The sequence below is a fragment of the Poecilia reticulata genome, chromosome 7, assembly GCF_904066995.2.
Source record: "Poecilia reticulata chromosome 7, P_reticulata-male-v2, whole genome shotgun sequence".
Lineage (NCBI taxonomy): Eukaryota > Metazoa > Chordata > Actinopteri > Cyprinodontiformes > Poeciliidae > Poecilia > Poecilia reticulata.
Window position 1 is genome coordinate 29,847,251 of NC_088836.1, and position 12,113 is coordinate 29,859,363.

At 37.1% G+C, this 12,113-nt stretch overlaps 3 protein-coding genes and 1 pseudogene across 3 annotated transcripts in view; all 4 read right to left on the minus strand.

The window, feature by feature from the left end:
• pfkfb1 (6-phosphofructo-2-kinase/fructose-2,6-biphosphatase 1) overlaps positions 1-12,113 on the minus strand; it is an 88,770-nt gene that overhangs the window by 59,085 nt on the left and 17,572 nt on the right. The window lies entirely within an intron of this gene.
• LOC108166448 (P2Y purinoceptor 1-like) lies at positions 2,152-4,245 on the minus strand. The gene has a single exon (XM_081609266.1). It carries the CDS (start codon positions 3,576-3,578, stop codon positions 2,577-2,579), a length of 1,002 nt encoding a protein of 333 aa, XP_081465392.1. The 5' UTR covers positions 3,579-4,245; the 3' UTR covers positions 2,152-2,576.
• On the minus strand, positions 6,523-7,684 carry LOC145552123 (P2Y purinoceptor 1-like; annotated as a pseudogene).
• LOC103467866 (P2Y purinoceptor 1-like) lies at positions 8,957-10,320 on the minus strand. The gene has a single exon (XM_008414590.3). It carries the CDS (start codon positions 10,232-10,234, stop codon positions 9,233-9,235), a length of 1,002 nt encoding a protein of 333 aa, XP_008412812.1. The 5' UTR covers positions 10,235-10,320; the 3' UTR covers positions 8,957-9,232.

Sequence of the window (12,113 nt, forward strand, 5' to 3'; positions counted from 1 at the left end):
ATCGGGCAAAGACAAAGTGTGCCTATTTTCTGGTTTTGTCTTAACTTACAAGTAACTCTTTAGCAAGATTCATGAACTTGTTTTAGGTCAATAATTCTTGAATACTGATCATAATTGCTAGATCCCCTGCCAGGTTTTTTTACTTATGGAAAATTTGTCCAAAGTATATTTCCAGAGTACTAAGATGTTTGTAGAAGAAACTAGAACAAAATACTTGGGAAGATTTTGTGCTTTTGCCATGTAGTTATTTGAGGGTTGCTTTTACTGCCAGTAGCACATTAGATCATCTGTACATTAAAGAAAATCCACAAATTAAACATTCATATGTTGTTTTTGAAACAACATATGAAGTCCACCCTAAAAAAAGGAATGGTTTAAATAAACAATTAAAGGCCAGAATTAATGCAACATTCATACCAAAGACGAAAACACACAAACCTCTGGCAATGCAGCTCCTTTCTTGTTGCAGAATTTAAAAAAAAACAGCAGGTTGATGTGCGTTTTTTTAAACAACACATTTATCATTTTTGAAACACTGGTGTGTGTATTACACAAATTTAAACTCTAACTTTCTGATCATCAAAGTTTAGTTTTGTTCATCTTTTTCTTATTATTTTATATATGAATAAAACATGCCGGGCTACACAGTGGCGCAGTTAGTAGAGCTGTTGCCTTGCAAAAAGAAGGTTCTGGGTTCGATTTCCGGCCCCGGTCTTTCTGCATGGAGTTTGCATGTTCTCCCTGTGCATGCGTGGGTTTTCTCCGGGTACTCCGGTTTCCTCCCACAGTCCAAAAACATGACTGTCAGGTAAGTTGGTTTCTCTAAATTGCCCCTAGGTGTGTGTGTGTGTGTGTGTGTGTGTGTGTGTGTGTGTGTGTGTGTGTGTGTGTGTGTGTGTGTGTGTGTGTGTGTGTGTGGTGTGTGTGCATGGTTGTTTGTCTTGTGTGTCTCTGTGTTGCCCTGCGACAGACTGGCGACCTGTCCAGGGTGACCCCCGCCTCTCGCCCGGAACGTTAGCTGGAGATGGGCACCAGCAACCCTCCCGACCCCACTAAGGGACAAGGGTGTAAGACAATGGATGGAATAAAACAGGCCATGGACCACAAATGTACACTGCCATTTTCATGAATATAAAAAATTAAGGAATAATGTGAAGCCTTCTCATGTTGGGCTAGCTATGCAAAGTAAGACTTAAAGATTGTTTAAAATCAACATTTTAGTTAAAAAAAAAGGATTTGAATATGTTGTGGATTTCCTCTAATATACCAGCAGCATAAAAGTATAATGCTACCACTGTCATGTTTTACAGTGTTCTTAGATTTCTAAGCTTCACTGACTTGGAAGCTTTCCTGGTCGTTGACACAGTGATATTACCAATGGTTGAATCTGCTAAAAAAAAATAAAATGAGGGTTTTATTATGGTAGATTTAAAATTAAGTACATAGAAAAAAATAAAATCAAGATAAAGAGCAGCTCAGTAACGCTACAATCAATGTTTCCTGTTGCCACGCTCAGCCCATTATTTCAACAACTGACTCGCCTTCGGGTGGGGTGAGATGATTTTACACCTGAACGCAAGGCTGAAGTTGTGCCAAGCTGTCTCGCTACAACCAGTAGGAAAATTCAGCTGCTTTGGCACCGTTTGACTGAAGGAGGAGAGCAATGAGGCGGTTTTAGGTAAAATATTACTGAACTAATAAATATGTTAAGACAAAAACGTCAACGTTCGCACAGAAACATGAAGTTAGAAGAATAGAAAACAAAACAGTGTAATGAGTTGAAACGAAACCTAATGGTGAATTTAGAGTGACCTTGTTAAATTCTACATTAAAATCTGACTGAATCAAAACAAACCTGAAAACAGGAACAAAGGCAAAATTCCTACACAGCAACGTAAAAAACTAATTTCCAACCAGATATCCAGCTGAAACACTAGATGGGAGTAGTTTCCGACCAGTTATTGGGTTTAGGCGGAAATCAGAATTTTTTATTAATTTTTTTTTTCAGTTTTAATAAACTAAATTATAATGTGAAAATTGCATTTTATATTTACTCAGGATATATTTGTCTTATGTTAGAAAGTGATTGATGATAAACATTTGAGTGTCAGAAAAACGTTAACAGAAAATAACATGCCAGGAAACTAAGACTTTTAAAAACAAAAACTGTCATTTTAATCCTGTGAGGATGAGAACAAAAACCGGCTAAAAAGAGACTGTATGTTGAACAGGATTTCAACATGCTCACATCACATAATATCTGATATTTGTAAATTGTGAATTTTCTAGCATCTGGCAACAAGACTAAGCAGGTAAAAATAATACAAAGCATACAGAGCTGAACATCAGAATGAGAGAATGAGAACAAAAAACTCAAAACAAGTTAAAGCAAATGGGCTAAAAAGAAACTGTACATTGAACTGGATTTCAACATGCTCACCTCACATTATATTTATCTGCTATGGAATTTTCTAGCATCTGGCAACAAGACTAAACAGGTAAAAAATAATGTAAAGCATACAGAGCTGAACATCAAATTCAAAGATATGGTTGTTTTAACAAAAAACCACTTGCTTTCATAAAGCACTTACAATTTCTTGCTCAGTCTGTGGTACCGGCACAGAGCTGGATTCTGGCTTGGACCACCGACAGAACATCTGGTGACATCTCTGCAGCAGCCGCCTGAACTGAACACCCATGTCTTCATTTACATGCAAGTAAACCAGTGGGTTAAGAGCACTGTTCAGGCCCACAAGACCACGACTAACCTGATAGGCAATAAAGACTCCAGAATCCCTTGTGCGGCATATTTTAGCATATTGTAAAACTTTGGAATACAATCTGAGGTTCTTGAAAACATGGTAGGGTGCATAACAAAGAGAAAACAGAAGAATCAAAAAAGTCAACAGTTTGAAGATTTGTCGTTTCTGGTTCTTTACCATTGAATTTGAGCGGCAGATGACAAGAGTCGCATGTCCATAGCAGCCAACAATGATGGCGAAAGGGATGCAGAATCCAAAGAATGTCAAGCAGAGGTTGTAGATCAGGTATCCCTTAGCATGATAACGATCAGTTGTATCAAAGCATTTCTCAGTCTTGCTCACTGAATTTTTGGGGAAGAACAAGTCTGGTAAACTTTGAGCACTTACTAGAATCCACACCAGGACAGACATGACCACAGAGCGAGTCGTAGTTAATCTCCCCAACACTCTCATTGGATGAACGATGGACAGGTACCGGTACACACTTATACAGGTCAGGAATCCAATGCTGCTGTACAAATTCAGTTTAAAGCTGAATCTTGTTACGAAGCAGAAAGGTTCTCCAAAAATCCATTTACTATCTTTAAGGTAGTACACAATGAGAAAGGGGTGAGTCAGCAGATGCAAAATATCTGCTAGTCCAAGGTTAAGAACAAAAATGTTCCATCCAGATAATTTCTTCCAGTTGTGCAGCAAAGACTTCATTCCCCATACATTCAGGATCAATCCAACAACAAACACCAAGATGTAGAGAGCAGGCAGGAGTGTATCTCCAACTAATTTCGTATCGCTTTTAGTGCAGTTGGATGTATTCATTTTGTCTTCCAGACACGTCAGATCAGCTCTTCTCCTCTGAGGCTCTGCTTACAAAATGAAGATGGAGTCGACAAAAAAAACTAAATAACTTCCTCTTTGAGCTCAAGCTTAGCTGTGACCACAATTATCAGCTCACATAAAAATTACCACAAGACCCTTTCCTGTCAGAGGTTTTGTTAGCAGGTTGCGCATTTTTGAAAGTCAAAAACTTGCAGATATGTATTTCCATTCCATAAGCTGTTGGATATTTTGTTTTATCCGACACAATATTCATAATGTTAAATGTAGCTGATAAATAAACCTAAAGGAATATCTAAACACAAGCTAATGTAGTTTAACCTAGTGGACACCTGTAGTGAAACTGACAATAAAACTGAAACATATAGTGAGTATAGGTTATCAATAAATGTCTTATTTAATAAAGTGGCCGCCTCTCTTACCACTTTCCTGTCCAAGCAAACTGCTCCTCCAGCCACTAGGACAATTATCATGCCCCCCATAGGGATCATACGTTTTTCTGTTGTTTTTTTTGCAACCATTTTACTCCTGGAAATGAAATGCTACAAAGAATCTGATATCTAGTCATCTGTCTATACAAACCACTGACATGATCATTCTATGACCTGATGAATAGAACAGATTGTTAAAATGATCAGAAACAACTTCAAATTTATTAACTCCCTATTGATTAGTTTTAACACTGCTGCCACCTAGTGACTGAAAGTTTGTTTATCTGTCAAGCATGGCTGATAAACGGTCAGTTTGAATTAAAATGTTTAACCTGTTCAGATTGGCTGCTGCCTTCCTAATTTGAGTTGAGTGTTGGTTAAACTGTAAAATGGGGAATGCACTGGACTTATATAGTGTTTTTCCAATCATTTTGACAACTCAAAGAATATTTCAGTCATAATACACCTATAAAAATAATTCCAGGCTTTTCTGTGTCCTGGAAACTAACAATTCAGTGATCATAAAAGCAACAACAACGGCAATAGTGATAATATTATTAATAAAGTATTTAGTGCAAGTAGACTGTATCTTATTGGATGGTGTGGTAAAGGACCTGGTTTTTAAGTTTATTAAAATATTAAACCAGTGCATACATTGGTGGCAGAACATTTTTAAGATATTGTGAATAACTTTTCAACTTTAAATGCCTATTGCACAGTTTTGATGTTTCATATGCAACTTTAAATGCAATCATAGTCCTGTCTGAGCAAAACCATAGATCTTCTGATAACCAGCCTGTTACAGCCACAGCCATGGCTCACAAAGCAAGTTTATTCTGTGAAGACCGCAATGGTCGCCCTGTGTGACACAAAGTGTGACACAAACACAAAGTCTTACCCAGTATTTTTGTCAATTGTCTAGTTTTGACTCAATTTACAAGTAACTCTTCAGAAAGGTACATGAGCTGGTTTTAGGTCAATAATTCTTTAATATTGATCATAACTACTAGTTCCACTGGCATATTTAGTTTTTACTTATGGAAAAAATGTCTTGCTTAAAGTGAATTTCAAGAGTACTAAGATGTTTCCACAAGAAACTAGACTAAAATACTTGGTGATATTTTGTGTTTTTGCTATGTAGTGTTATTTTAGGGTCGTATTTACTGCCAGTGGCACATTAGATCATCGGTAGATTAGAGAAAATTCACAAACTCTACAAACTCTTCTGATAAGTTTTGGAACTTATCAGTCCACCCTGAAAATAGGAACAGTTTAAATAAACAATAAAAGGCCTAAATTAATGCAATATTCATACCCGAGATGAGAGCATGCAAACCTCTAACAATGCAGCTGTTTCTTTCTTGTTCCAGACTCAAGAGCAGGATGTTAGTTTTTTTAAATGACACATGTATCATTTTCTAAACATTGGTGTTAAACAGCTTTAAGCTCAAACTTTCTGACCAAGAAAGTTAAGTTTTGTTAAGTTTTATCTTATTATTTTATATATGAATAAAATAGGTCAAGGACCAGAAATGTACATGCAACTTTTTTCATGAATATAAAAATTAAGGAATAATTTAAAACCTTTTCATGTTGGGCTCATTATGCATAGTAAAACTTAAAGATTGTTTAAAACCAACATTTTAGAACATAAAAAAAAAAAAAAAACTTGAATTTGTGGAGGATTTCCTCCAATATACCAGCAGCAAAAAAGTAATATGCTACCACCACCATGCTTCACAGTGTTCTTAGATTTCCAGGCTTAACTGACATTGCAGCTTTCTTGGTCTTTGACACGGTGAAATTACCAATAGTCAAATCTGCTAAAAAAATAATAATAAAATGAAGATTTAATTATGGTAGATTTAAAATTTAGACAGAGAAAAAATAGAATCAAGATAAAGAGTAGCTGAGTAACACTACAATCAATGCTTCCTGTCGCCACGTTCGGCCCGTTATTTCAACAACTGACTCGCCTTCGGGCGGGGCAGCATCTCTGTTATACACCTGAAGTTGTACCAAGCTGTCCCGCTACAACCATTGGGAAAATTCAACTGCCTAGTCACCGTTTGAATGAAGGAGGAGAACAATGAGGCGGTTTTAGGTAAAACATTACTGAAGTACACAGACTTAAACAAAAATGGCAAAGCCTTGTTAAATTCTACACTAAAATCGGACTTAAGCCCCAACAGTTCAGCCAAATCAAAACAAACCTGAAAATAGGAACGGCAAAATTCCTACACAGCAACGTAAAAGACTCGTTTCCAGCCAGATATTCAGCTGAAACATTAGATTGGAGTAGTTTCCGACCAGTTATTGGGTTTAGGCAGAAATCAGGTTTTATTACTTTTTTAGTATTAATAAATAAAACCATAATAAGAAAATTGCATTTTGTAATTACTCAGGATATATTTGTCTTATATTAGAAAGTGACTGATGACAAATATTTGAGTGTCAGAAAAACAGAAAAAAGAAACATGCAAGAGGACCAACACTTTTTCAAAAACTGTATAATTTTAATCCTGTGAGAATGAGAACAAAAAACTCAAACAAATTAAAGCAAATGGGCTAAAAAGAGACTATATGTTGAGCTGGATTTCAACATGCTCACCTCACATTATATTATCTGCTATTGAATTTTCTAGCATCTGGCAACAAAACAAAAAACTGCTAAAAATAATACAAAGCATACAGAGCTGAACATCAAGTTCACTCATGAAATGGTTGGTTTAACAAAAACTACTTGCTTTCAAAAAGCACTTAGTTTCTTGCTCAGTCTGTGGTACCGGCACAGAGCTGGATTCTGGTTTGGACCATCGACAGAACATCTGGTGACATCTCTGCAGCAGCTGCCTGAACTGAACACCCATGTCTTCATTTACATGCAAGTAAGCCAGTGGATTAAGAGCACTGTTCAGGCCCACAAGACCACGATTTGTTTTGTTCCTGTAAAACTCTGGAATACAGGCTGAGGTTCTTGAAAACATGGCATGGTGTATAACAAAGAGAAAACAGAAGAATCAATAAAGTCAACAGTTTGAAGATTTGCTGTTTCTGGTTCTTTACGATCATATTTGAGCGGCAGATAACAAGAGTCACGTGTCCATAGCAGCCAACAATGATGGCAAAAGGGGGTGCAGAATCCAAAGAATGTCAAGCAGAGGTTGTAGATCAGGTAATTATCAGCATTTTTCAGATTAGTTGTATCAAGACATTTTTCTGTCTTGCTCACTAAATATTTATGGAACAACATGTCTGGTAAACTTTGAGCACTTACTAGAATCCACACCAGGACAGACATGACCACAGAGCGAGTCGTAGTTAATCTCCCCAACACTCTCATTGTATGAACGATGGACAGGTGCCGGTACACACTTATACAGGTCAGGAATCCAATGCTGCTGTACAAATTCAGTTTAAAACAGAATCTTGTTACGAAGCAGAAAGGTTCTCCAAAGATCCATTTACTCTCTTTAAGGTAGTACACGATGAGAAAGGGATGAGTCAGCAGATACAACATATCTGCTAGTCCAAGATTAAGAACAAGGATGTTCCAGCCAGATAATTTCTTCCAGTTGTGCCTCAAAGACTTCATTCCCATACATTCAGGACCAATCCAACAACAAACACCAAGATGAAGAGAGCCTTCAGGATTGTATGTCAAAATAATTTCTCATGGGGTGGAGTGCAGTTGGATGTAGTCATTCTGTCTTCCAGACAAGTCAGATCAGCTCTTCCCCTCTGAAGCTCTGCTTACAAAATGAAGATGGAGTAGACAAACACAAGCTAAATAACTTCCTCTTTGAGCTCAAGCTTAGCTGTGACCACAATTATCAGCTTAAATAAAAATTACCACAAGACCCTTGCCTGTAAGAGGTTTTATTAGCAGGTTGCACAATTTTGAAAGTGAAACACTGTTGGTGCAAGATGCTGGGATCTGCTCTCGCTGTTGCGAGAGCAGTCCAAAAGCTCTCGCGGTTGGACTGCTCTCCAACAGCAGTATTTCACCACTCATATTTCACCACTCTGTGAAATATGAGTGGTCATATTTCACAGACCACTCAACCTCAACATCTGCTTAAAGCTGCAGTATGTAACTTAAAAAAAAGATTTCAGGTATGTAATAAAATATTTCTATTATGTATAAATTAGGTGAATTTACTCCCAGATAGTTTTTCCATTTTGCCAGACAGCATATTATTTATACCTAAATCAAAAAATTAACAGCCATTCAAGGCGATCGGCAGGATGATCATCCATGAGACCATCCATGATCGGCCTCATGGATGATCGGTGTTGGAATCTGCAGCAAAAAACCGGATCGGAGCATCCCTACTGACAATAAGACTGAAACATATGATGAGCATAGGTGACCAATAAATGTATTATTTAAGAAAGTCCCCGCCTCTTACTGTCTGCCTGTCCAAGCATCCATGGCTGAAGCATACTCCTCCAGCCACTAGGACCTCCATCCATCCATCCATCCATTTTCTTTCACCCTTGTCCCTCAGTGGGGTCGGGAGGGTTGCTGGTGCCCATCTCCAGCTAACGTTCCGGGCGAGAGGCGGGGTACACCCTGGACAGGTCGCCACTAGGACCTGTCTTTCTAAATTATTTTCTATCATGCCTCCCTTACGGATAGGTTTTATCACAACCATTCTACTCCCCAAAATTAAATGCTATATTTTAAAAAATTTTCTATACAAACCACTGGCATAAGCGTTCTATGGCCTGATTAATAGAACAGATTATTAAAATTTTAATTTTAATAATAGATTATTAAAATAGAACAGATATATCAGAGATATAACACTTCAAATTGCTGCCACAATTAAAAGTTGACTTTTATTGCATTTTATTATGAGTTTGATGATCACAATTTGACTGTGACAAAAAAGAAGGAACGGAAGAAATATGCGAGAAGATAAATACTTTTCAAAATTCTATAATTTTGACCATGCGTGGATAGGAACAAAAATATAACAATGAATTCAATGAAATGTGTTAAAAAGACTTTCATCCTTCTCATATTGTTATTGCAGTATAGCAGTGATAGTGAAACTGGTTTTGCTTAATTTCTTATGTAACTATTAATTCTTTAGCATCTAGCAGAAGGAGGTAACAAATTAGATGAATACAAAGCGTAGTGAGCAAAAATGTCACTCGTGACATGGTCAGTAAAAAAAAAAGGGAAAAAAAGACATGTCATAAAGCATTTTCAACTTCATCCTCGGTGTGTGGTACTGGTTCAGACCTGGATTTCAGCTTGGAACAGCAACTGAACATCTGCCAACATCGCTGCTGCAGCTGGCTGAACTGAGCACTCATGTCCTCATTAAAATACATGTAAATCAGAGGATTAAGAGCACAGTTCAGGCTCACAAGACCACGACTTACATGACGTACAGTAAAGACTTCATCATACCATGCGGGGCAAGGTGGCTTCTTAAAACCCACATATTTGGCATACACGCTGAGGTTCTTCAAAACAAGGTAGGGAGTGTAACAAAGTGAGAAGAGAAGAATCAAAATAACCAACGGTCTTAGAATTTTTCGTTTCTGGTTCTTATTCATCAGTTTTGAGCGGCTGATGACAAGAGCCACATGTCCATAGCAGCCCGCAATGATGATGAAAGGGATGCAGAATCCAAAGAATGTCCAGATGAGGTTGTAGTTAAAATATCCCTCAATGTGTTTTTCATCAGTGGCAGGAAGACATGTTTCATTGTTCCCTGATTGTTTGGGGTAGATTACGTCCGGAAGACTTCCAACACTCGCCAGAATCCACACCACGACAGAGATGACCACTTGAATCACAGTTAATTTCCCCATCACTTTGATTGGATGAACGATGGCCAGGTACCGATACACACTGATACATGTGATGAATCCGATGCTGCCGTATAAATTCAGTCTAAAGCAGAATCTTGTTACCTTGCAGAAAGGTTCTCCAAAGGTCCATGTGGCCGTTTTAAAGTAGTACACAATCATAAAGGGCCGAGTGAGCAAAAACAACAGGTTAGTTAATCCTAGGTTCAGAAAAAAGACGTTAATAATCCGAAGTTTCTTCCAGTTATTCGCCAAGCACAACATTCCACAAGCATTCAGGATAAATCCAACAACAAATGTAAAGATGTAAAAAATAGGGAGGCCATTGTTATTGGTGAGTAATTCCTCATCCAGTTTCGTGCAGTTGTTTGTAGTCATTTTGCCTTCCAGAAACAAATCCTATCTGTCCTTCTCGTCTGAGGCTCGGCTCAAAAAATAAAGATAGCAAGTGAGAAAACAACCTAGATGGGTTCCTCCTTGAACATCAGTCAAGCGGCGGTCACGCCCAACAGCCTTTCAGATGAAAGCAACATAATAGTACAGAAAATGCCCCAAGCCTAAAAGGGCGTTAACTTTGATTCCTGGAAAGTAGGTTTGGTTTCACAACTAAATTTGGCTTCCAGCCCAAAAATGTAACGTATCATGCTGCTCCCAGATAACAGACAGCACATAAAAGAAAGACTGACACAAATCATTAAATAATAAGTTGTTTTCAGATATCTTAGGAAATCAGAATTTCTTATCAACTTCATGCATTAAAATTTCCAGCTTAAAAGTCCAAGTAAAAGTGAAGAGTTTAATAATGTGTTTGTGTGCAGTCCTGACATCCGATTTCTTATTAAATCAGTGTCACACAATGTACTTTAAAACCTCTTTTAACAAAAACTTAAGTTGTAATACATAAAACTTGTTAAACCTCACATTGTGAAGCCATATCAAAAAATTGAAGAGAAGAATGATCCATAAATTAAACACCACGATTAAAAGACAAAAATAAAAATCCAACATCATTATAGCAGTAGCTGAAACCCAGGAAAAAAAGACCAAACCAGTTGTTGGGTTTGGAAGGGAATAACTTTTTGACACCATTTTAATAAAAACATAATTTGAAAATTGCATTTTGTCTTTACTCAGATTATATTTGTATTTTACTACATTTTATTATTATGTTTGATTATTACAATTTGTGACAAAAAAGAAAGGACAAAAATATGCAAGAAGATAAATACTTTTTAAAAGATCTATAATTTTGACCATGTATGCATAGGAACAAAAACAACAAAAATGAATTCAATGAAGAGTTAAAAACACTATCTTCCTTCTCATACTACTATTTAAGTACAGCAGTGATAGTGAGACTGGTTTCACTTAATTTTTTTATGTAACTATTAACATTTTTTGCATGATGGCAGAAAGAGTCAACAAGTTAGACAAATAGAAAGCATACAAAACGGAACAAAAATTTCACTCATGACACAATCAATAAAAAAACTAAAAACATGTCGTAAATCACTTTCAGCTTCTTCCTCAGTGTGTGGTACTATTTCAGAGCTGGATTTCAGCTTGAAACAAAAACTGAACATCTGTCCACATTGCTGCTGCAGCTGCCTGAACTGAGCACCCATGTAAAAAAGCGGGTTAAGAGCACAGTTCAGGCTCACAAGACTTTCAAGATGACGGGCTTTCAAGACTTCTTTATACCATGGGGGCAATATATCTCCTTACCCAGAAAGAGAAATATGGCTTAGTGTGGGTTACTGAGCAGATCATGCTGCTTCTACATAACCACAAGTACATAAAAGGAAGAAAAACAGGCACAAACCAATGAATGACGAAGTTTTCATATTCTTGAAAAGTTTCTGAGGTCTAAATCTGAGGAAAAACTGCAGCAACATTTAGAATTCATAATTCCAGCTTAAAAATTCAAGATGGAATTTTTAAGTCATGTATTTGCACATGACTCCTCATTTCTTATTAATCAAAATAAGCTGCCATCTGTGTGCACAATGTACTTTAAGACTTCTGTTAGGGAAGGTTGAGAGACTGAATCCTTTTCTTTCAAAGAACAGGTCCATACATGCCTAAGATCTTGCAAAACATAGTTATGCAATGTGTTATCCACTGTTAAAGTGAACTTTAGGCCACAATTCCGTCATTATGTTTGGCACAAATCAAATTCAACACGGATATTCACCAGTGGAAACAACACTGTGATATGTGAATGACAGCATCATCAATTATGGTTCTCTCTTCAAAA